Below are 25,629 nucleotides of genomic sequence, written 5' to 3'. Positions count from 1 at the left end.
TTTGGGGTTTTGGTTTGTTGTTTGGACATATCCTTAGTACATTATATTTTTATTTTTCATACTACTGATTATCTATTACTTAAATAAATTTCTATATCAAATTATATTACTACGTGTGGTCTCCCTTTATGTTGCACTTGTCTGAGCCAGCAGGTGTAACAATGACAGCAACACATCTCAAAAAAGTTGGGACAGGGGCAATAAGAGGCTGGAAAAGTTAAAGGTACAAAAAAGGAACAGCTGGAGGACCAAATTGCAACTCATTAGGTCAATTGGCAATAGGTCATTAACATGACTGGGTATAAAAAGAGCATCTTGGAGTGGCAGCGGCTCTCAGAAGTAAAGATGGGAAGAGGATCACCAATCCCCCTAATTCTGCACTGACAAATAGTGGAGCAATATCAGAAAGGAGTTCGACAGTGTAAAATTGCAAAGAGTTTGAACATATCATCATCTACAGTGCATAATATCATCAAAAGATTCAGAGAATCTGGAAGAATCTCTGTGCGTAAGGGTCAAAGCCGGAAAACCATACTGGGTGCCCGTGATCTTCGGGCCCTTAGACGGCACTGCATCACATACAGGCATGCTTCTGTATTGGAAATCACAAAATGGGCTCAGGAATATTTCCAGAGAACATTATCTGTGAACACAATTCACCGTGCCATCCGCCGTTGCCAGCTAAAACTCTATAGTTCAAAGAAGAAGCCGTATCTAAACACGATCCAGAAGCGCAGACGTCTTCTCTGGGCCAAGGCTCATTTAAAATGGACTGTGGCAAAGTGGAAAACTGTTCTGTGGTCAGACGAATCAAAATTTGAAGTTCTTTATGGAAATCAGGGACACCGTGTCATTCGGACTAAAGAGGAGAAGGACGACCCGAGTTGTTATCAGCGCTCAGTTCAGAAGCCTGCATCTCTGATGGTATGGGGTTGCATTAGTGCGTGTGGCATGGGCAGCTTACACATCTGGAAAGACACCATCAATGCTGAAAGGTATATCCAGGTTCTAGAGCAACATATGCTCCCATCCAGACGACGTCTCTTTCAGGGAAGACCTTGCATTTTCCAACACGACAATGCCAAACCACATACTGCATCAATTACAGCATCATGGCTGCGTAGAAGAAGGGTCCGGGTACTGAACTGGCCAGCCTGCAGTCCAGATCTTTCACCCATAGAAAACATTTGGCGCATCATAAAACGGAAGATACGACAAAAAAGACCTAAGACAGTTGAGCAACTAGAATCCTACATTAGACAAGAATGGGTTAACATTCCTATCCCTAAACTTGAGCAACTTGTCTCCTCAGTCCCCAGACGTTTACAGACTGTTGTAAAGAGAAAAGGGGATGTCTCACAGTGGGAAACATGGCCTTGTCCCAACTTTTTTGAGATGTGTTGTTGTCATGAAATTTAAAAATCACCTAATTTTTCTCTTTAAATGATACATTTTCTCAGTTTAAACATTTGATATGTCATCTATGTTCTATTCTGAATAAAATATGGAATTTTGAAACTTCCACATCATTGCATTCCATTTTTATTTACAATTTGTACTTTGTCCCAACTTTTTTGGAATCGGGGTTGTATGTCTAGAATGTCTAAAAATATTTGGAGGTTTATTTTAGGGTGTCACTAGCATTATCTATCAATGTTATAATCCTGGTTTTAAGCTTGCCGCCTATGCATATATGCTCGCCCCATTAAAGTTATAATGATGCTGGATTACCTGTTTAAAGGGGTACCAAATATAATATATACAGTTGCTGATGTGACAAAGTAATGTATTCTTAAGTATTCTATCAAATTTATATACTAGAAAACAACGAAATATCTTGGTAATTGTAAATATAATACTTTATACGCTAAACCGCACAAGAGTCGCCATTTTTAAAAGACCGTGACGTCAGCGCTACCCACTGCACTAGCGGAACTCTCCGAAATAGAGGAGATAAGCGTGTAATCATGGCGTCGGGCGCATCAAGTGAAAGCGACAGCTCTGTCGAATCATACGAAGAGATCCCGCAAGACACACTGCAAGCAGGCTATGGCTTAGAAGGGTACCAGTTTGAACCTAGGAGAGGTACTCTCGACTCCGGTGATGAAATAAGAGAAGAAAGCTCGGATGACGGCGAGGATGAGACTGATGCTGACCATGGGCATGGCGAGCGTGGGGCAGAGCGTCTGCGTGCAGGTGACACGGCGTGGTGCTCGTGCGGAAAATGTAATGTGGAGTTGCTCACGAGTCCAGCAGAATTTATTTGCTGCAATGAGATAGGCGCCACCCGTGGACTTGCGAAATCGTCGCAAGAGGCAGAAACGGGTATTTCACACGTGCTATTCCCAACCTCAATGAGCCAACACAACTGGGCACATATATACGTCATGAGTGTTACGCAGAGAAAATGAACGTGCATTCTGATTGGATAAAATTAATATCATGGCGGGCTGTTCAAACTGCGGAAATAGTTTGCTCGAGCTACTTTCAAAACACTATAACTTTCCAACCTTAGAACAAAAAACTTTTGTAAGTCTTGAATAAGGTTCGTTAATGTGTGTTTTATTGTTATATTTATATATTTATATATATATATTGCCCTCTGTTCCCCTTTAAGACAACTGAAGATACGAGTGAAATGTTAAGAAGCAAATTCTCAACGTCTAGCTGTTCATTGAATTATTGTTCAACTACTTTTAAACAATACAAATGTATTATGAAAATCACATTAATGCTTCTCAATCCCTTGCAAAGGTTCTTAACATGATCTCTGGGTCACAAGAAATCAATAAATGGAGTCCAATATTGTGATTCAAACCTTACGCGAAAACATAAAATAATGCTGCTTTTCCACTACAAACGCGGCTGAGCCGTGCCGTGCTGAGTTGGGCTGAGTCGAGCTGAGCGGGGCTGTTGGAGTTGCATTTCGACTACAACCGCGCTGAACCGTGCTGGCTGGAAGTGGGTGGACACATTGGGTGGAGTTAGCGAAAGTGGGTGGACGTCACGTGATGTCGTTAAGCAGCGCAAACAGTGACATCAGTGATCTTTTAAGCGGTAGTCTCACGACCCGGATAGTAAACAATAAACATGGAGGACATGGAGTCGTTAGTGTTGCTGGTCTTGGTGCTGTGGCTTGTTGTCACCGACAACGCCAACAGATACTGGCAAGAGCGTATAGATGAGGCGAGGCGCATAAGGCTTCAGAAATTCTCGTAATTCGTAATTCTTCTCCTTCCGGGTTTACGGTGTTTACAGATCCCAGCGCGCTCGCGGGGCGTGTGTGGGCGTGTGAGGACACTCCTCCTCACCAATCAGTGCACAGGGAAGTGTCTGCTCACGCCCCCAGCCTCACTTGGCTCGCTTTGGCTCGCTTCAGCCCCACTCCAAAACCGTGCGAGTTTTAGGGGCTAAAGCGAGCTGAGTCGTGCTGGTTTTTGGTAGTCGAAACGCGAGCCGTGTCGGGCTGAAGTGAGCTGAAGCGAGCTGAAAAAGGGTAGTGGAAAAGGGCCATAAGCGTTTTTTGGCAAAAAATGAACCTCATGGTGCCACCGTTAGACTTTTGAATATGGTCAAAAAATTCTACAGGATGTCTTTATTGGTGAAAAGGAACACCCGGACAAAAACGCATCAGATTTTATGAAAGTGACGGCAACTGATGCACCCGAATGCTTATGAGAGCGAGACCTCTGGATGTTTAGACTCAAATAAATATAACCTCACTGCTGCACTCCTGCAACAAGATGCGTCTTGTTCCTCCATTTCCACGAACAAAAATTTCACCCATCTGCGACTCATCAAAAGCCGGTGAAGCTGCGTGAGGCGAGTCATCTTCCACAACAGAACCAATCAAACCTGGGTCAAAGAAGCCCAAGTCCCGACCATGCAAGTTTCCATGATTTTCCTCAGGAAAATAAAAACATGACTTGTTACAGTCAGTCATGCATTATTATTATTTTTCTTTTACTACTACTATTATGCACCCTGACAGCTCCAGGGGTCCCAGGTTTGATCCTGAGCTCAGGTTACTGTCTGTGTGGTGGTTTTTTTTTTTTAATTTATCTATTATTACATGCTTCTATATAATGTATTAGTGTCTATAGGATCTTTGAGTACTCCAAGAAAGACATTTAAAAAACTCATCTCATTATCTCTAGCCGCTTTATCCTGTTCTACAGGGTTGCAGGCGAGCTGGAGCCTATCCCAGCTGACTACGGGTGAAAGGCGGGGTACACCCTGGACAAGTCACCAGGTCATCACAGGGCTGACACATAGGCCAAGCTTACATTAGACCGTATCTGTCTCGTTTTCTTCACGGATGCACTGTCCGTTTACATTAAACCGCCTGGAAACGCTGGGAAACGGGAATCCGCCAGGGTCCACGTATTCAATCCAGATCGTGTCTGGTCCGGTGCTGTGTAAACATTGAGAATACGCGGATACGCTGTGCTGAGCTCTAGCTGGCGTCGTCATTGGACAACGTCACTGTGACATCCACCTTCCTGATTCGCTGGCGTTGGTCATGTGACGCGACTGCTGAAAAACGGCGCGGACTTCCGCCTTGTATCACCTTTCATTAAAGAGTATAAAAGTATGAAAATACTGCAAATACTGATGCAAATACTGCCCATTGTGTAGTTATGATTGTCTTTAGGCTTGCCATCCTTCCACTTGCAAGTGATAAGTGACTTGCTCACAGCGGCTCAGTCCTGAATCACTGCTCGTGCGCTTCACTCGTGCGCTCTGTGAGCTGCGCAGGGCCGGAGTGCGCACCCTCCAGAGGGCACTCGCTGTTCAGGGCGGAGTGATTTGGAGCGCAGCCGCTGAGGAGGAAGCGATGAGCCGCACTGACATTTCTCAACTTGCGTGCCGAATTAGTCATGTGATTAGCGTATCCGTGTATTGCGTTGCTGTGTGCACGCGAATCGTGTATTGGCGTTGCTGTGCGCACGCGAATCGTTTTTAAAAACGTTAATCTGATGATCCGCTGATACGGTCTAATGTAAACCCCACCATAGACACAGACAACCATTCACACTCACATTCACACCTACGCTCAATTTAGAGTCACCAGTTAACCTAACCTGCATGTCTTTGGACTGTGGGGGAAACCGGAGCACCCGGAGGAAACCCACGCGGACACGGGGAGAACATGCAAACTCCGCACAGAAAGGCCCTCGTCGGCCACGGGGCTCGAACCCGGACCTTCTTGCTGTGAGGCGACAGCGCTAACCACTACACCACCGTGCCACCCACGTTTAAAAATAATTATATTATTCAACTCGTTTTGTAAAAGTAAAGAACAAATAACACTGTGGTTAAGGCTTCAGATCAGGGCTGAGTTCTGCCCAAAAGCATCACAAAGTTAAAGTGCATATCGCGGGTAAATTAAGCAGCAAGAGCAACGTAATTCTCTCTTATATTATATTCAACTTTGCTCAAATATCTGTAACATTTTGTGCAATACCAGAAAAATCCAGTTGAAATCAAGCCATTTGAGGCGAACTGGTCCGCCTCTGAAAAAACTCGGCATTTGGATTTCCCAGCAGACATTGATTTTCGTGACGTCGCATGCGGGACGCCTCCTTCTGAATCCTACGTCAGCACTGGTTTGTTTACGAGAAAACGACCTGGTGGTTTTCTGCAAATTTCTTCAACGTTATCGCGTAATTATTAAAATGGTTAACAGATGTATCGTAGGATGGTGTAGCAACACCAATCATGATGGGATTAGTACTCATCGTTTCCCAAAAGACCGGACAATGAGAGAGAAATGGGAGCGCTTGGTCTACACAGGCTGTGCACTGAAACCGTGCAAAGCTCTCGCAGCCTGCTGGCGCTTCCGCAGGTGACGTCACGAATCTGGCACCAGACTCCCTTGGGATTTTTCCAGACGCGTTTTGTTATTTTATTTTTTTCTGCTGTAGACAGATGGCCTTGTCAAAATTACCCTTCTGGATGAGTGTAAAGGGACATACTTTCATATTTAAAAAAAAAAAAAAATTGGTCTAGAATATGCACTTTAAGATGATCTTAACTGAAAAAGAGAGAGAGTTAGCTCAATGCTACAGTCGCTCCTCCACATAACCACAATCTTTGTGCCGAGATGCTTTTGTGAAACCTTTGACCACAGAGTTGCGAGTTCAAATCCCAGCATCACATCACCACTCGGTTCTTAAACGATTCCTTTCACACTCCGCCGCCTCAACTCCAACTTACTTTGAATAAAACATCAGCCACATGAGCAAATATAACCTCAAGCTCCCACCACTGATCCGGGAGAAACTCCCATCCTGGATATTTTAACACAGATACTGTAGCTGCCATCAGAGGCAGTTATGCAATTTAAGTTCATTTAATATCTTGAGATAATTAAAAGAATGATTAACATTACTGACGAATAAATAAATTCATAAATTAGTTAATAAATAATTGGGAACATAAAGCCTAGTAAATATATTTAAGGTATAAATATAGCAGCACTAATGTTCTTTGTCACTGTGAGGAAGGGGGGGTTTTGTTTGTCGCTGCGCCCTATGCATGCTCGTCAGAGCGTGCCTGGAACGTAAGGTTACCTGCTGTTTTAAAGGATATGGGACATGAAACATAAAAAGCACGCTATATCAGTTTCTTTCCATTAAAAATATGAATTAATTGCATCAACAAATACAAAATCATCTATTAAATTCAGCAAAATCGTTATACTCGTGATGATTATATGGCATTTCTGCTCGACTTCCGATATGCATATTTTACAACCGGAAGAGCCGCTGTCACGTGATCATACGTCACAAAAACTTTCGGGCACAGCACAAGCGGGTAGATGAATGGAGAAGTGGATGACAAGAAAATTGTTTTTATAGTCTTTAACGTACATTGGACATCATGGTGTATTGTGCTGCTTATGGTTGCAATAATTCCAATGGGAAATGCCCTGGAGTAAGTTTTTTTGCATTCCCCAAGGACCCGAAGCTGAGGAAAGTGTGGGCTCACTACTGCCGTAGAAAAAACTTTGCACCTACTGTTTCCCACAAACTGTGTTCGGACCATTTCACAGAGGATTCTTTCAACATTAATACTCAGGTACTGAACGAAATTAATCGCCAAGCCAAATTTAAGAGGCCGTATAGCCGGGTTCATGGAGGCAGTGATAGCGCCATAATATACAGGGCCTAACATTCCTACAACTGTAGAGACAGTCAAGAAATCCTGTAACATTAATGGACATTTAAATAGGAACAGTCCACCGTATTTCCATAATGAAATATGCTCTTATCTGAATTGAGACGAGCTGCTCCGTACCTCTCCGAGCTTTGCGTGACCTCCCAGTCAGTCAGACGCGCTGTCACTCCTGTTAGCAATGTAGCTAGGCTCAGTATGGCCAATGGTATTTTTTGGGGCTGTAGTTAGATGCGACCAAACTCTTCCGCGTTTTTCCTGTTTACATAGGTTTATATGACCAGTGACATGAAACAAGTTCAGTTACACAAATTGAAACGTAGTGATTTTCTATGCTATGGCAAGTCCGCACTATAATGACAGGCGTACTAACACCTTCTGCGCGCTTCGACAGCGCATTGATACCTTCACTTGGAGTTGTACCATTATTTTTTAGACAGGGCGGACGGACCAGGGCATTCGCCCGCCTGGCCGTGCCCGATGAGGAGCGCTCTCGGCCGGCTTGGGAGGCAGACGGCAGCCCCTCCTGGAAGTGTGGTTTTACCATGGGCCTCATGCGGAAAAATGCCGAGGTGCATTCGCTAAGCGACTGAAAGCCGAGGTATGGATTAGTATTATAATTTTGGGTGTATCAATTATTGATTATCATAATTCTGACTTGTTTCGCCATTTTGAATGTTTTCATCTCAGACTCTGGAAGCATTGTATCTCAATCAATCTCAAAAAATATCAGCCAAAAAAAAAAAAAAAAAAAACTAGCTTGCAACGGACTTTAGCTAGATCTATGATGAACTTTCAATGTATGATACAAAAATAATACTTCTTTCAACAGATTATTAGCCTTTGAGCAGAATTGTTTTTAACTTACCAGGAAGTGTTATCGAGCCGACCGCTTTCAGTTTCATGGGGATTGAATGAACTCTCACTCTCAGAATCATCTGACCCGTCAGAGTAAAGACAAGATCCATGTTCATGTGAATTTCCAGCTGTCGGTTCGAATTGATAGGGTCTAACTTCACATCTCTGTGAAACATCGGGAATGTCACTGTCGATGGTGTCCATTTCGGTAACCTGTTTACATTAGATACCCAAGCGCTGGCTCCGTGGAAAGGTTTTGTGACGTCACGGGTCACGTGACCACCTAGCTCATTAACGAATCCTTGTTTTACGCTGATGTATAAAAAAGTTGAATGTGATGATTTTCACATTTTTGACGCCCTGCAGTGATTTAGATGGCATTTCTTATGTCCTTTATACATAATTATACCCAGAAAATAATCCATGTCCCATATCCTTTAAGTTTATGAAGAGTTGGATTGTGAAGACTTGTCGAGCCTGAAGTTTCCTTTTACTCCCCTTGAGTTAACGCGGCCAATGAGGTATGCCGTTATTTGTGTTTAATTATGATAATTTGTTACGTGAACTTATTCTAAATCAGGGCGGCACGGTGGTGTAGTGGTTAGCGCTGTCGCCTCACAGCAAGAAGGTCTGGGTTCGAGCCCCGGGGCCGGCGAGGGCCTTTCTGTGCGGAGTTTGCATGTTCTCCCCGTGTCCGCGTGGGTTTCCTCCGGGTGCTCCGGTTTCCCCCACAGTCCAAAGACATGCAGGTTAGGTTAACTGGTGACTCTAAATTGACCGTAGGTGTGAATGTGAGTGTGAATGGTTGTCTGTGTCTATGTGTCAGCCCTGTGATGACCTGGCGACTTGTCCAGGGTGTACCCCGCCTTTCGCCCGTAGTCAGCTGGGATAGGCTCCAGCTTGCCTGCGACCCTGTAGAACAGGATAAAGCGGCTAGAGATAATGAGATGAGATGATTCTCCATGAGAATATTCTGGAAGGCTGTAGAGTCATTTATGTGTTTTTGTATTTTATCCAGTTCTCAAGGCGTTTTGACGGCATGTTGAAAGCATGGATGTGCAATAAAAGCCTGTAACTCCAAGAACACCTTGTGCTCGTGTTTTCAACTGGAGGGGAGCTACCGTATAGATACCGTATTCAGGTTAGGGATTGCTCTTCCTGTGCTGCTTGAAAGTTTGTGAACCCTTTCGAATTTTCTACAATTCTGCAGAAATATGATCTGAAATCATGTTAGAAAAGTTCCAGGAGGACCTGAAGCGAGTAGGTACCAACAGCGTATATGTGCAGCTAGCTAAATTAAAAACAAACAAATAAAAAAAAAAAAAAAAAAAGTTGCGCTTATTGTGCAGTTCTGGTTTCGATGGATCCCAATCGGATTATACAGGTTTTAAAGGGAACTATAGACCCTAATCTTAGACTAGCGGCTGAAAATGAGCTCAATCAGGTGTGTGTGCTTTTATAAATAACTTTTTTTTTTTTAATTTAATTTTTTTAGCCAGTGATGCCGAGTGGCCCGATTTTTGGTTTGTAACTGATGTAAACAGAGAAGCCTGGTCATTCTTATGGCTCGTGTTGTACAGGAGAACAGTTAATATATCTAATAAGTTTTTCGCCTTTATTTAATTACAACCCCGATTCCAAAAAAGTTGGGACAAAGTACAAATTGTAAATAAAAACAGAATACAATAATTTACAAATCTCAAAAACTGATATTGTATTCATAATAGAAGATAGACAACATATCAAATATCGGAAGAGAGACATTTTGAAATTTCATGCCAAATATTGGCTCATTTAGAATTTCATGACAGCAACACATCTCAAAAAAGTTGGGACAGGGCAATAAGAGGCTGGAAAAGTTAAAGGTACAACAAAGGAACAGCTGGAGGACCAAATTGCAACTCATTAGGTCAATTGGCAATAGGTCATTAACATAACTGGGTATAAAAAGAGCATCTTGGAGTGGCAGCGGCTCTCAGAAGTAAAGATGGGAAGAGGATCACCAATCCCCCTAATTCTGCGCCGACAAATAGTGGAGCAATATCAGAAAGGAGTTACAGTGTAAAATTGCAAAGAGTTTGAACATATCATCATCTACAGTGCATAATATCATCAAAAGATTCAGAGAATCTGGAAGAATCTCTGTGCGTAAGGGTCAAGGCTGGGAAACCCATACTGGGTGCCCGTGATCTTCGGGCCCTTAGACGGCACTGCATCACATACAGGCATGCTTCTGTATTGGAAACCACAAAATGGGCTCAGGAATATTTCCAGAGAACATTATCTGTGAACACAATTCACCGTGCCATCCGCCGTTGCCAGCTAAAACTCTATAGTTCAAAGAAGAAGCCGTATCTAAACATGATCCAGAAGCGCAGACGTCTTCTCTGGGCCAAGGCTCATTTAAAATGGACTGTGGCAAAGTGGAAAACTGTTCTGTGGTCAGACGAATCAAAATTTGAAGTTCTTTATGGAAATCAGGGACACCGTGTCATTCGGACTAAAGAGGAGAAGGACGACCCGAGTTGTTATCAGCGCACAGTTCAGAAGCCTGCATCTCTGATGGTATGGGGTTGCATTAGTGCATGTGGCATGGGCAGCTTACACATCTGGAAAGACACCATCAATGCTGAAAGGTATATCCAGGTTCTAGAGCAACATATGCTCCCATCCAGACGACGTCTCTTTCAGGGAAGACCTTGCATTTTCCAACATGACAATGCCAAACCACATACTGCATCAATTACAGCATCATGGCTGCGTAGAAGAAGGGTCCGGGTACTGAACTGGCCAGCCTGCAGTCCAGATCTTTCACCCATAGAAAACATTTGGCGCATCATAAAACGGAAGATATGACAAAAAAGACCTAAGACAGTTGAGCAACTAGAATCCTACATTAGACAAGAATGGGTTAACATTCCTATCCCTAAACTTGAGCAACTTGTCTCCTCAGTCCCCAGACGTTTACAGACTGTTGTAAAGAGAAAAGGGGATGTCTCACAGTGGGAAACATGGCCTTGTCCCAACTTTTTTGAGATGTGTTGTTGTCATGAAATTTAAAATCACCTAATTTTTCTCTTTAAATGATACATTTTCTCAGTTTAAACATTTGATATGTCATCTATGTTCTATTCTGAATAAAATATGGAATTTTGAAACTTCCACATCATTGCATTCCGTTTTTATTTACAATTTGTACTTTGTCCCAACTTTTTTGGAATCGGGGTTGTACTTCAGGGCTTCATTCTTGCACTGCATCTAATCTAATCCCTGTTTAATTAGGGCTCTTATCACTTAGCACGCTAGCATTAGCATTACTTGGTCATTAAGTGACATAATTGAGAAAGTAGTAACATGGCAGATCTCAATCAGAACCAGAATATCGTAATATCTCAAAAGTTTGTGCACCCCTGGTCAAAATTGCTGTTCCTGTGAACAGTTAAGCAAGTTGAAGATGAAATGATCTCCAAAAGGCATAAAGTTAAAGATGACTCATTCCCTTTATATTTTAAGCAAAAACAATTTTTTTATTTCCATCTTTTACATTTTCAAAATGACAAAAGGAAAAGGGCCCGAAGCAAAAGTTTGTACACCCTGCATGGTTAGTACCTAGTAACACCCCCTTTGGCAAGTATCACAGCTTGTAAACACTTTTTGTAGCCAGATAATTGTCTTAATAATAATAATTTAAAACGTTTGAGCTCCAGGAGAAGTAGCTGATTATTTGAAGTGTGTGAAAGAACGACGAAAACATTCGGATGTGCAGGACACCAGGAACAGGATTAGTTTAAAGGAATATTTAGCATTATGGTTGATAAACATCAGCCAGGACCCCATCCCGTGTTCTTACCTAGTTTTTGCCCGAGGAAGGTCATGTTGTGGTAGGCCTTCTCCGCGGCCGCCAGGTGCGCCAGAGCCGCGAGCAGAGAGCTCCAGATGGCCGCGGCGCTCCTGCTGCTCTGCTCCTTCTCTTTCTCCACGTAGTCTTTGGCTCGGTCAAACCAGAACATGCCGAGCTGAGTGAAGAAGCTCTCCAGCACGGCTCTCTCTCTGGGGACCGGCCGCAGCTCGTCTTCCCGCCCAGCCTCGCCCATGACGGCTGCAGGTTCAGGATTAACCTGCAAACCGAATCCACAGAAATCCTGACACTCAGGAGCTAATGTAGCTAAGCTAACATTTTACACTGCACCTCATGTGAAACACACTAATAACGAATAGAACTGGAAACATTTCAGCTGAATACACTTGGTATTTCTTAAAACGACCATTTCGATTAATGTCAGAAAAATATACATACATTTTTATACAAAAAATAAAATGCGAAAATAGACTAGAACGCCGCCATGACAGTTTTCAGTCACAACACTACGGCAAGGCAGAAGGGACAAAAAGTACAAAGAAAAATGCTACGTCACCAAACCTACCTCACCTTGACTTTTAACAATAAAACAATTTTTTTTAAAAATACTAACAAATGTTGACTTAAGGTTTTTTTTTTCTACATTTCATTTTTCACAATATATATATAAAAAAATATATATATATATCATTGGGCGGCACGGCGGTGTAGTGGTTAGCGCTGTCGCCTCACAGCAAGAAGGTCCTGGGTTCGAGCCCCGTGGCCGGCGAGGGCCCCTCTGTGCGGAGCTTGCATGTTCTCCCCGTGTCCGCGTGGATTTCCTCCGGGTGCTCCGGTTTCCCCCACAGTCATGCAGGTTAGGTTAACTGGTGACTCTAAATTGACCGTAGGTGTGAATGTGAGTGTGAATGGTTGTCTGTGTCTATGTGTCAGCCCTGTGATGACCTGGCGACTTGTCCAGGGTGTACCCCGCCTTTCGCCCGTAGTCAGCTGGGATAGGCTCCAGCTTGCCTGTGACCCTGTAGAAGGATAAAGCGGCTAGAGATAATGAGATGAGATGAGAAATAAAATCATTTCATTATCTCTAGCCGCTTTATCCTGTTCTACAGGGTCAGCTGACTACGGGCGAAAGGCGGGGTACACCCTGGACAAGTCGCCAGATCATCACAGGGCTGACACATAGACACAGACAACCATTCACACTCTCATTCACACCTAGGCTCAATTTAGAGTCACCAGTTAACCTAACCTGCATGTCTTTGGACTGTGGGGGAAACCGGAGCACCCGGAGGAAACCCATGCGGACACGGGGAGAACATGCAAACTCTGCACAGAAAGGCCCTCGCCAGCCACGGGGCTCGAACCCGGACCTTCTTGCTGTGAAGCGACAGCGCTAACCACCACACACACACACACACACACACACACGAGTGAGAGAGAATGAGATATGTCGCTTTCATTATTGCACAGCCTGCTGCTGTGGCCTCTACTTAGAACTACATGCGCTTTACATGATCCTGCCTATATGTATTTACCTTTTCTTATAATTTCTTATCAGCATGAAGCTGGACTCTCTGGTGACGGTGGCAGGGAAGAGAGGACTATGGACAAAATACTGATCATGGACGATGCGAGTCACCCTCTGCACACCGTCATCAGCAACCAGAGGAGCCTGTTCAGTGACAGAATGCTCCTTCCCAAGTGCAGGACTAATAGACTGAAAAACTCCTTTGTCCCTCACGCCATCAGACTGTACAACTCCTCTCTGGGGAGGGAGGAGGGGGAACAGGAGGACGGGAAGGGAAGGAGCAGTAGCCTAGCCTGACAATAAGCAATACTGGACAATGTGCAATATAATGTGCAACACCTCTTCTGTTGGACTTTTTTTTTCTCCCCCCTTCTTCTTTCCCATATCTTATTCTTTTTTATTTTTGTATATGCAAATACCTAATTTAACTAGAAGTTTTTCTCTATTTCTATTCTCTATTTATCCTATAATAATCCTTCTGGAATTTTCATTTCCCTGAGGGAACCCACCCAAAGGGAATAATAAAGGGAAAAATAAAGTTCGATCTAATCTATTTATAATTGTAACCATTTTTTTTTTAATCACCAGTCCTTGTCTTATCACTTGTGTGTGGGGTTTTTTTTTAAATCCCTTTTTAGTTGCTGCTAGGAGAGTGCCAAACTGAATTTCGTTGCGAATCACAATGACAATAAAAATCCTTGATGAAGAGAATAAATGTATATTATTTACCAGCTGGGAGGTCCGTATCGTGAAATACCATGACCGAGGTCTTGAAAATACTGACCGAGGCCTCTGGGCCGAGGTCAGTATTTTCAAGGCCGAGGTCACGGTATTTCACAGTACAGACCAACTTTAAGCTGGTAAATATTTTTTTCTTTACCAAATTCTAACAAAAAATGAGAGCGCCCGAAAGGAAAACCATACTTAGAACAAACCTGCTACAAGCTCATCAAAAACCTGTTTGACAAGCTATGTTAGCTCGGAATTTTCCAAAAATAAAACTCACTTTTGCTGTGAACACTGTCATTATCACCATCCATGCTGTAAAATTAATGCTATTATACTGAGAAATGCAAAAATAAATGTTGACAAAAAACTGCTACTATGTTTGTCGTTGTTGTGAACGAGCGAATTGCCAAAGGTCCGTAACCGGGGTCCGGATCGTAGGATTCCGGACCGCTCACAAGCCAATCAGAGCACACGATTTGATGGAAACCAGACCGCGAAAAAAATATCGATTCTCATTACAATAGTATTTATCAAGGGGTGAGATACATCAAGTAGCAAGTGAACAATCTAAAGAAGTGGTTAGTTAGCCACCAAACATGTCAACACTAAATAGCTTTACACCACTAGCACCTCTACTGATCAGTTGTATCTGGACGTTGCTTTATACCACCACTGCCATGTCAGCCATGTTCTGTCTTTCTTTTGCTTTGTTTTTTTAACCTTCTCTTTCTTCCCCTTATCTTTATTGTATATTTTATGTGGTGTCTTTTTACCCATTACTTTTACCATAAATGTATGTGTAGTTTATGTATATTGATTCTTTTAATATGCATCTGACCTTTTAACACCGGTCCATGAAAAACAGATGTAAAACAAAGACAACCGGTGACAAGGTCATGAACACCCAAGGCTCACTGATACACATGACTAGCAAAGGATCCTGCAGAAGAGCAGGATAATGAGCCCTGCCACACTGCAAAAATCATTCAGGAATTATTACCTCCGCCAAGGAGGTTATGTTTTCGGTAGTGTAGTGGCACTCCGTTAGCTCTTCCTTGGTTACTGTACCGTTTCTAGAGTCAGTCGAAAAAACACTTTTTCCACGCGAGCGACGAGACGTGACAACTTCCCTTGTCTTTCTAAAATGTTTACTTAAAAACAAGGTAAATCACAAAGTCTGGCGCACAGTCAAAAGACCGTGTTGCTTCCACCGTGTTCTGACTCATGTCACATCATAAGATTTAGAACATGGAACTCTTTTCTATGTTCTTTTTCTATGTTCTAAACTCTTTTCTATGTTCTTAAATCATTCATTTTTAACTGTTTTTAACTTAAATTATTATTGCTTAACTGGCCCTTACAGGTAGCGTTGGTTTGTTTGTTGGTTTGTCTGTTAGCAACATTACAGAAAAAGTTATGAACGGATTGCTCTGAAGTTTTTTCCAGAGGTGTGACTTACTTGTGCCCAATCCATTAAATGTTGGCGGTGATCCGGATCACCTTCTGGATCCCAGATTTTTTTTAAAGGATTCTTGGCGGAGGCCTGCGCTCTCCGAGTGCTTTTCTAGTTTGTTTGAGGAACATGACGAGGAGTTCAAGGTGTTGACTTGTCCTCCACATTCCCCAGATCTCAATCTGATCAAGCGTCTGTGGGATGTGCTGGACAAAGAAGTCCAATCCAATCCATGGAGGCTTAACTTAACTTTGCAATTTACAAATTGTGCAAAAACGTCTTTATGCCAGATACCACAGCACACTTTCAGAGGTCTTGTGGAGTCCATGTGCACAAGGAGGACCTATACAATATCATATTAGGCAGGTGGTTTTAATATGTATATGAAAATAATAGAGCTGTTGTCAAAAAAAAAAAAAAAAAAAAAAAAAAAAAAATCGATCCACGATTCGATATCGATTCACGCGAAAAAAACCACGATATCGATCCAACAACATGTGAATCGATTTCTTCCAGGTGCCTATAACACTTTTCTCCAACGCGCAAGGAGCACTATAAAAGCGGGTGCCGGCAAAACGAAACTTATAAAGAAAACAAGAAGATGGACGAAGCTGCCCGGTTAAAAACACCGCCGGGGATGAAGTCGGATGTGTGAAAACACTTCGGCTTCAAACGGTATGAGGACAGAGACGAACTGGACAAAACGAATGCAGTTTGCAAGTTGTGCCAAATAGAAGTAAAATATCTGGGCAATACCACCAATCTAAGAAACCATTTATCCAGGCACCACCCCGAGACAGCTAGTGCTAAACCTGACGCGAAGCAGACGGCACTTGAAAATGCATTTGGTGTGAAATTTCCCCCACAGCCTTAGCGTGCTATGAGCCTTCCAGAGGGAGTCGGGATCTTTATTTGTAAAGACCTCCGCCCCTACAGCGTAGTCGAAAATGCTGGGTTTAGGCTACTAGTAAAGAGGTTAGAGCCACGCTACGTCTTGCCCAGCTGAAAACATCTAAGCGAGACAGTAATTTCTTGACTGATGAGCTATTTTTTTTTGTGTGTTCAGAAACCCAGACCTGGGTATGTTATTTAACTACAAGAGGGCCACCAAATGTCATAGTTTGTTACACTCTGAGACTTATCAGTCAAACATAATTTCGTGACTGATGAGCTATTTTTTTTGTGGTCAGAAACCCAGACCTGGGTATGTTATTTAACTAAAAGAGGGCCACCAAATGTCATAATTTTGATTTAGACTTCAAATAAAACCTGGATATAGGTTTCATTCCAAAATAAATAAGCTTTCTTTCAAACTTGAACTCTTGTCTCTCTGTGTGTCCCTCTTACACATACACAGATACAAGCACAAACAGACATGGAGCTGTTTGTCAATAGGGTCAGTTTTTATTTAAAAGTTTTAAAGTGACAATACAGCAATATGTACATGAATCGATATCGAATCGGATCGTGACCTAATGAATCGAAACCGAATCGATCCAGGAAATCCGGATCGATTCCCAGCCCTAGAAAATAGCTGAAAAGAAAAAAAAAAATCACTAATAATAATAATAATAATAATAATGAAGCAGCAGCACATACATGGGGGGGGGGGGGGGGGTCCTACAAAAATGATATAGTTTACATTTCTATTGTAATGTTGATTCTGAATGACAATTTTGCCCCTTAGACCACACACACACTCTCCCTCTCTCTTTCACACACACACACACACACACACAAAAACAAACAAACAAACTCACACTCTCTCTCTCTCTCTCTCTCTCTCTCAAAATGCATTTCCCCTGTATACTTATACATAACAGTACTAGTTTTTTTTTTTAAATAAACAGTGTTCAAATACACCAAACAATACATATTTACTAAAGTTATTAATTCATAATGCATACTTTTCTGCAAGCAGCATCTCTCTCAAACACAACCAGGGCGAAAACATTCCCACTGACCAGCATACTTCCGGTTCAGCTCCTCCTTATGATCGAAAGCTGCCGCTCACACGCATATAATCGCCTCCATATTTACACGGCACTAATTAGCTGCCGTAAACCCACCCACATTCACGTTGTTTTACGACAATGACTCAACGCTTACCGGTAAAAGCGGAAGGACTGACGACTGGATATCAAACCGGATATCGTTCCCTATATTTGTGCACTACTTAGCGTATTAAATAATGGCTTTTACACCCTATCTAGTGCACTTTGGAATCTAAAAGGGAGGATTTTTATATTACGACTACAACAGCGTATATGTACAGCTAGCAAGCTAGCTAAATTAAAAACAAAATTTAAAAAAAAAGTTGCGCTTATTGTGCAGTTCTGGTTTCGATGGATCCCAATCGGATTATACAGGCTTTAAAGGGAACTATAGACCCTAATCTTAGACTAGCGGCTGAAAATGAGCTCAATCAGGTGTGTGTGCTTTTATAAATAACTTTTTTTCTTTCTTTTTCTTTTTTTTTTTTAGCCAGTGATGCCGAGTGGCCTGATTTTTGGTTTGTAACTGATGTAAACAGAGAAGCCTGGTCATTCTTATGGCTCGTGTTGTACAGGAGAACAGTTAATATAGCTAATAAAAGTTTTTCGCCTTTATTTAATTACATCAGGGCTTCATTCTTGCACTGCATCTAATCTAATCCCTGTTTAATTAGGGCTCTTATCACTTAGCACGCTAGCATTAGCATTACTTGGTCATTAAGTGACAGAATTGAGAAAGAAGTAACGTGGCAGATCTCAATCAGAACCAGGATCAGGTTTATTGGACAAGTTAGTTGTTGACACACACAAAGCATTTGGTTCCAGCAGTTGGTGTCTCTCGAGATACAGAAAGGGGGGGGACTACAGCTGTAACATCTCAAAAGTTTGTGCACCCCTGGTCAAAATTGCTGTTCCTGTGAACAGTTAAACAAGTTGAAGATGAAATGATCTCCAAAAGGCATAAAGTTAAAGATGACTCATTCCCTTTATATTTTAAGCAAAAACAATTTTTTGTTTTAATCTTTTACATTTTCAAAATGACAAAAAAGGAAAAGGGCCCGAAGCAAAAGTTTGGGCACCCTGCATGGTTAGTACCTAGTAACACCCCCTTTGGCAAGTATCACAGCTTGTAAACACTTTTTGTAGCCGGCTAATCATCTTTCAGTTCTTACCTGGGGGATTTTCACACATTCGTCCTTGCAAAACGCTTCCAGTTCTACAAGTTTCTTGGGCTGTCTTGCATGCGCTGCTCTTTTGAGATCTATCCACAGATTTTCAATGATGTTTAGGTCAGGGGACTGTGAGGTCCAGGGCAAAACCTTCAGCTTGGGCCTCTTGAGGTATTCCATTGTAGATTTTGAGGTGTGTTTTGGATCATCGTCTTATTGTAGGACCCATCCTCTTTTTAACTTCAACTTTTTTACAGATGGTGTGATGTTTGCTTCCAGAATTTGCTGGTATTTATTCGAATCCATGCTTCCCTCGACCAATGAAATGTGCCCTGTGCCACTGGCTGCAGCACGACCCCAAAGCATGATCGATCCACACCCATGCTTCAGAGTTGGAGAGGTGTTCTTTTCCTGGAATTTGGCCCCCTTTTTTCTCCAAACATACCTTTGCACATTGTGGCCAAAAAGTTCTATTTTGATTTCATCAGTCCACAGGACTTGTTTCCAAAATGCATCAGGCTTATTTAGATGTTCATTTGCAAACTTCAGATGCTGAATTTTGTGGCTTGGACGCAGGAACGGTTTTCTTCTGATGACTCTCCCATGAAGGTCATATTTGTTCAGGTGTCGCTGCATAGTAGAACAGTGCACCGCCACTCCAGGGTCTGCTAAATCTTTCTGAAGGTCTTTTGCAGTCAAACAGGGGTTTTTATTTGCCTTTCTAGCAATCCAACGAGCAGTTCTTTCAGAAAGTTTTCTTCATCTTCCAGACCTCACCTTGATCTCCACTGTTTCTGTTAACTGCCATTTCTTAATAACATTACAATCTGAGGAAACAGCTACCTGAAAACACTTTGCTACGTTCTTGTAGCCTTCTCCTGCTTTGAGAGCATCAATTGTTTTATTATTCAGAATGCGAGGGAGTTGCTTAGAGGAGCCCATGGCTGTTGATTTTAGGGACAAGTTTGAGGAGTCAGAGAATTTATACAGCTTTGAAATCTGCATCATCTGACCTTTCCTAACGAAGAATTTGAACAAGCCACAGCTCAATAAGCTGATTAAGGTCTGGGAGCTTGGTAAAAGTTACCTGAGAACTCAAATGTATTGGGGTGCCCAAACTTTCGCATGGTGTTCCTTTTCTTTTTTCACTCTCCAATTGTACAAAACAAAAATAATACACAAATCTTGCAGAAAACGCTGAAAAGAAATGTCTCGTCTTTACCTTTATGCCTTTTGGTGATCAGTTCATCTTCTGCTCACTTAACTATTCACAGTAACAGACATTTTCAGTAAGGGTGCCCAAACTTTTGCATGCCACTGTAAGTTATGTATATGTAATATAAGAAGAAAAAAAAACAATGTACAGTATGTACAACATAGACATTATACAATATAATAAATATTAGTGCTGTCAAGCGATTAAAATATTTAATCGCGATTAATGTCACGACAGTCATAGTTAACTCGCGATTAATCGCAATTTAATCACACATTTTTGTCACATAAAAAACCATTGTAATTCTCTTATCAGCATAAAAAAGTGAACGGGCTTGCCTTGTACCAATGGTTTTTTTTTTTTATTGCAAAGCATAACACGTCTTGACACAGCCACTGCAAAGTGAAACCTAAGCCGAGCACCGGCGCGGGGCTAGCAAGAGAACCATGAGTGAAATGATCTACTGCTTGAGTGTCTACAACTCTAATCAGAGAGATAGATTACACAGTGACGGTAGGCTTGACATGCTTGATTATAATATAAAGTACACTATTATATTAAGTTTAAGTTGTTCGTTGATAAATATTGCATTGAATCTGAGCTTTACTGTTTCAGCTCACTTAACACATTTTGTACTTTTACACTTTCTGCCTGTTGATGCGTCGCGCTGTCCAATCAGAGGCGGCCAAATTTGCATATTACAGGAAGGATTTCTGGGATAGTATTGAGTTTACAGTTCAGAGGGATCTGGCTTCTTTAGACGCTGTCTTCTTAAAACTGAATAAATATTTAAAAAGAGCCAAATGAGCCAGTCTTTTGAACGACTCTTTTCAAAGAACGGATCACAAAGATGCGGATCCCATCAAAGAGCCATAAATCCCATCTCTACTAGCGCGCCCTGCCCGCGCTGGTTCTTTGGGGGGGCGCAGAGGACTCTGGCTGTGCGGGGCGTGACATTACAGTCTAGCTGCTATCGGTTTTCTAAGCAAAGTCTCTGTTCCAAGTTCCTGGCAGTTTCCAAAGCTTATGAAAAACCTACATCATGTCACAGAGCGTTAATCTCGCGATAAAAAAATTATCGCCGTTAAAATTGAGTCAAGTTAACGCGTTAATAACGCGACATTTTTGACAGCACTAATAAATATACAATCTACTTCAAAAAGTTCTCGGCTTCACTCATACCCCTTTTCCACCAAATCAGTTCCAGGGCTGGTTCGAAGCCGGTGCTGGTTCACAACTCGTTCAACTTGTGAGCCAGCTGAGAACCAGCTTGCTTTTCCATCGCTCGCGGTGCTAAGAGAAGACACGTCATTACGTCGCTGTATACGTCAGTTACGTCGTTATATACGTCATTACGTCGCTGTATACGTCAGTTACGTCGTTATACACATCGTTACGTCGCTGTATACGTCAGTTACGTCGTTATACACATCGTTACGTCGCTGTATACGTCAGTTACGTCGTTATACACGTCATTACGTCGCTGTATACGTCAGTTACGTCGTTATACACGTCATTACGTCGCTGTATACGTCAGTTACATCGCTACGTTTGCATAAACCTTGGCACGAATATCGAAGCAAAAACAACGCGGAAGAAGCAGCAGCAACAACAATAATAATGGATGACTTCGCGTTTGTACAGCTGCTGCTTCTCGTCGCTTAAAAATGGCGACTTTTCGTGGTGTTATTATTGTTGTCGGTCTTAACAACTCCGCCCCCCCGCTGACATAAGCGGTTCTTTCCTCTGGCCCAGCAGAGAGTTGGTGCTAGCCTGGAACCGGTTTTTCTGGCCCCAGAGCCAGTTCTTTGTCAGTGGAAACAGAAAACCCGGTTCCAAACTAAGCACTGGCCCCGAACCAGCCCTGGAACTGCTTTGGTGGAAAAGGGGCATCAGAAACAAGGGGCGTTAGGGCCTCTGCATGCTCTTGCGACAAGGCTTTCGCAGATAGCTTTTTGCAGACAGTTGTAATTTATCGTTGAGCGGGGAGTAATAGGCGTGCGCGATGTTATTCACCGCCACAACGCAAGCGGGCGCGAAGTCGCGAAATCGCTAGGAGTAGTTGGTGGGTGTGGTTAGTGGAGTGTTTATCCTCCGGTTACTTATAATGACTAGAACTGGAGTCGTATAGATGTACGTACTTCCTCACTTCCTCGATCAACCACTCTTCGTGCTGCTCCATCTTCGCTCGTGTTTTTAAAAATGGTGGTCGTGAAAACAAACCAAACCGGGTAAGTAGGGAAGCGGAAGTGCGTGTACAGCGGATGTAGAGTGGACCAATCAGAGCCCTCTTGTCTGCGACGCTGTCTGCGAGGCTTCTGCGGTGGTCACAATTTTTGGGAGGTGCGCGCAGAGCGTCTGCGAAGGTGGGGGGGCTATGCAGATGCTGTCTGCGACGCCATCTGCGAGGACTGGGTTGTCAGCATAAATTGGCCTTAACTCCCATTTGGGGCATAACTGTATACTATAAAGCCTTACATGACTGACTGTCCACAAAAACTCAATAAAAGAAGGAATCAAAGAAAAAAGGAGAGGAAAGAACGATTCGAGCTGGCATGCTGTTGCTCCAGGACAATGCGCCCGTCCACACAGCACAGGTGGCAGGGGAAGCAGCAGCTCTGAGGCTTTGAACTGTTGCCCCGTGCACTTTACTCCCCCGACCTGGCACCGCCTGACTTCTATCTGTTTCCCAAACTGAAATCCAACTCGCGTGGTCACCATTTTCAGAGTAATGATGATGATGAAGTCGTCCATGCTGTTGAGGAGGATCTGGAGACTCAGGATGTGACCTCCTTCTTCTGCGAAGAGGTAGCTAAGCTTGAACATCGGTAGACCAAGTGCATTGAAGTTCAACGAGACTCTGTAGAAAAATAATGCAGGGACAATTAGTCTTGTAGTACTCGAGTCCAGGACTCGTGACTTGACTTGGACTCGTGCATTAACTGCATTCGGACTCGTAAATTGGAGACAAGGACTTGGATTTTTTCTTAATTTTTTGTAACATGCCACGATAATTTGGCATACGATATTTGCATTCATTTTTAGGCTACTTTTGTGCAAGAGATGCACATTCACCTGTTCATACGTCACGTTCAGGAACAAACTAACGTTAACGGCGCTAAAATGCCTGGAGAGACGCCGCTAGGATTGTCCACTTTGCTTCTACAGACTTCTCGTGCAGTGGGAAAAAATGCACTACTATGTGTTCCATATGTAGAAGAACTATCGAGGGGACGACCTCGAACTTCAATCGTCATTTGGCAAGACTCCACCCAGAGAAGGAAGTGGCACGCTATGTTGATTGCCCTGTTGATAGTGGGCGGGGCTTTTGTCGGGCTCAACTTGAAATTTTCTTTAATGACTCGGACTTGAACACTGGGGACTCGAGCCTGGACTCGGACTTGAGGTTTAGTGACTTGACTACAACACCGAGGACAATCTTTGTCCTGTGACGTTTTCTGGGTGAGGCCGAGAACTTTTTGACGTCCCCTCATAACTATAATATACAATACCTATATTATACACAATATGTCTAAAATATCTGTATTATACAATATCTATAATCTTCTGATCCCCTTAGGGGTCGCTACAGCGGTCATGATCCGCGTGTTTGATTTGGCATAGGTTTTATACCGGATGCCCTTCCTGACGCAACCCTCCCCAGTCTATCCAGGCTTGGGATTGGGACTAAATACGCGCTGGCTTGTACAACCCCAGTGGCTGGGTATTTTACCTAATTTGCATGTCTTTGAACCACAGGGGAAACTGGCACACACCTGGAGAGAACATGCAAACTCCACACAGAAAGGTCCCGTCGGCCATGAGATTCGAACCCGGAACCTTCTTGGCGTGAGGCGACAGTGCTAACCACTGCACCACTGTTTTGACCCATACAATAGCTCTAATATACATTATGAATATGTATATTATCAATAATATAAACAGTATATACAGTGGGGCAAAAAGTATTTAGTCAGTCACCAATTGTGCAAGTTCTCCCACTTAAAAAGATGAGAGAGGCCTGTAATTTTCATCATAGGTACACTTCAACTATGAGGGACAAAATGAGAAAAAAAAATCCAGAAAATCACATTGTCTGTCTGATTTTTAAAGAATTTATTTGCAAATTATGGTGGAAAATAAGTATTTGGTCAATAACAAAAGTTCATCTCAATACTTTGTTATATACCCTTTGTTGGCAATGACAGACATCAAACGTTTTCTGTAAGTCTTCACAAGGTTTTCACACACTGTTGCTGGTATTTTGGCCCATTCCTCCATGCAGATCTCCTCTAGAGCAGTGATGTTTTGGGGCTGTCGCTGGGCAACACGGACTTTCAACTCCCTCCAAAGATTTTCTATGGGGTTGAGATCTGGAGACTGGCTAGGCCACTCCAGGACCTTGAAATGCTTCTTACGAAGCCACTCCTTCGTTGCCCGGGTGGTGTGTTTGGGATCATTGTCATGCTGAAAGACCCAGCCACGTTTCATCTTCAATGCCCTTGCTGATGGAAGGAGGTTTTCACTCAAAATCTCACAATACATGGCCCCATTCATTCTTTCCTTTACACGGATCAGTCGTCCTGGTCCCTTTGCAGAAAAACAGCCCCAAAGCATGATGTTTCCACCCCCATGCTTCACAGTAGGTATGGTGTTCTTTGGATGCAACTCAGCATTCTTTTTCCTCCAAACACGACAAGTTGAGTTTTTACCAAAAAGTTCTATTTTGGTTTCATCTGACCATATGACATTCTCCCAGTCCTCTTCTGGATCATCCAAATGCTCTCTAGCAAACTTCAGACGGGCCTGGACATGTACTGGCTTAAGCAGGGGGACACGTCTGGCACTGCAGGATTTGAGTCCCTGGCGGCGTAGTGTGTTACTGATGGTAGCCTTTGTTACTTTGGTCCCAGCTCTCTGCAGGTCATTCACTAGGTCCCCCCGTGTGGTTCTGGGATTTTTGCTCACCGTTCTTGTGATCATTTTGACCCCACAGGGTGAGATCTTGCGTGGAGCCCCAGATCGAGGGAGATTATCAGTGGTCTTGTATGTCTTCCATTTTCTAATAATTGCTCCCACAGTTGATTTCTTCACACCAAGCTGCTTACCTATTGCAGATTCAGTCTTCCCAGCCTGGTGCAGGTCTACAATTTTGTTTCTGGTGTCCTTTGACAGCTCTTTGGTCTTGGCCATAGTGGAGTTTGGAGTGTGACTGTTTGAGGTTGTGGACAGGTGTCTTTTATACTGATAACGAGTTCAAACAGGTGCCATTAATACAGGTAACGAGTGGAGGACAGAGGAGCCTCTTAAAGAAGTTGTTACAGGTCTGTGAGAGCCAGAAATCTTGCTTGTTTGTAGGTGACCAAATACTTATTTTACCGAGGAATTTACCAATTAATTCATTAAAAATCCTACAATGTGATTTCCTGGATTCTTTCCCCCCATTCTGTCTCTCATAGTTGAAGTGTACCTATGATGAAAATTACAGGCCTCTCTCATCTTTTTAAGTGGGAGAACTTGCACAATTGGTGGCTGACTAAATACTTTTTTGCCCCACTGTACACCATATACAGACAATATGCAGGATATTTACAGACAAGACACAATATATTAAAATAAAAATATACACGACAGTCAGGATTTA

General features: G+C 42.8%; 2 protein-coding genes across 5 annotated transcripts in view; one reads left to right on the top strand and one right to left on the bottom strand.

Moving 5' to 3' along the window:
- The window catches only part of kics2 (KICSTOR subunit 2), a 50,370-nt gene extending 32,718 nt beyond the window's left edge, over positions 1 to 17,652 (bottom strand). The window contains exons 1-2 of one of the 3 annotated variants that reach the window (XM_060903703.1): positions 17,571 to 17,652; positions 11,888 to 12,155 (exon numbers count right to left, since the gene is read on the bottom strand). In XM_060903703.1, the coding sequence (XP_060759686.1) occupies positions 11,888 to 12,155; positions 17,571 to 17,576 (274 nt within the window). In that variant the 5' untranslated portion in view covers positions 17,577 to 17,652. Of the gene's footprint in view, positions 1 to 11,887; positions 12,156 to 12,334; positions 12,409 to 17,513 lie in introns of those variants that run through there. The other 2 variants (XM_060903702.1, XM_060903705.1) reach the window with 2 other exon arrangements.
- A 210-nt stretch (positions 17,653 to 17,862) lies between these two features.
- Positions 17,863 to 25,629, top strand: part of ipo8 (importin 8) — a 96,517-nt gene continuing 88,750 nt past the window's right edge. For both annotated transcript variants that reach the window (XM_060903391.1, XM_060903390.1), the window contains exon 1: positions 17,863 to 18,035. In XM_060903391.1, the coding sequence (XP_060759374.1) occupies positions 17,952 to 18,035 (84 nt within the window). In that variant the 5' untranslated portion in view covers positions 17,863 to 17,951. The remainder of the gene's footprint in view (positions 18,036 to 25,629) is intronic.

The sequence above is a fragment of the Neoarius graeffei genome, chromosome 21 (assembly GCF_027579695.1).
Source record: "Neoarius graeffei isolate fNeoGra1 chromosome 21, fNeoGra1.pri, whole genome shotgun sequence".
NCBI lineage: Eukaryota > Metazoa > Chordata > Actinopteri > Siluriformes > Ariidae > Neoarius > Neoarius graeffei.
The sequence above is the reverse complement of the archived record's forward strand: the minus strand, read 5'-3'. Positions and strand labels throughout refer to the sequence as shown.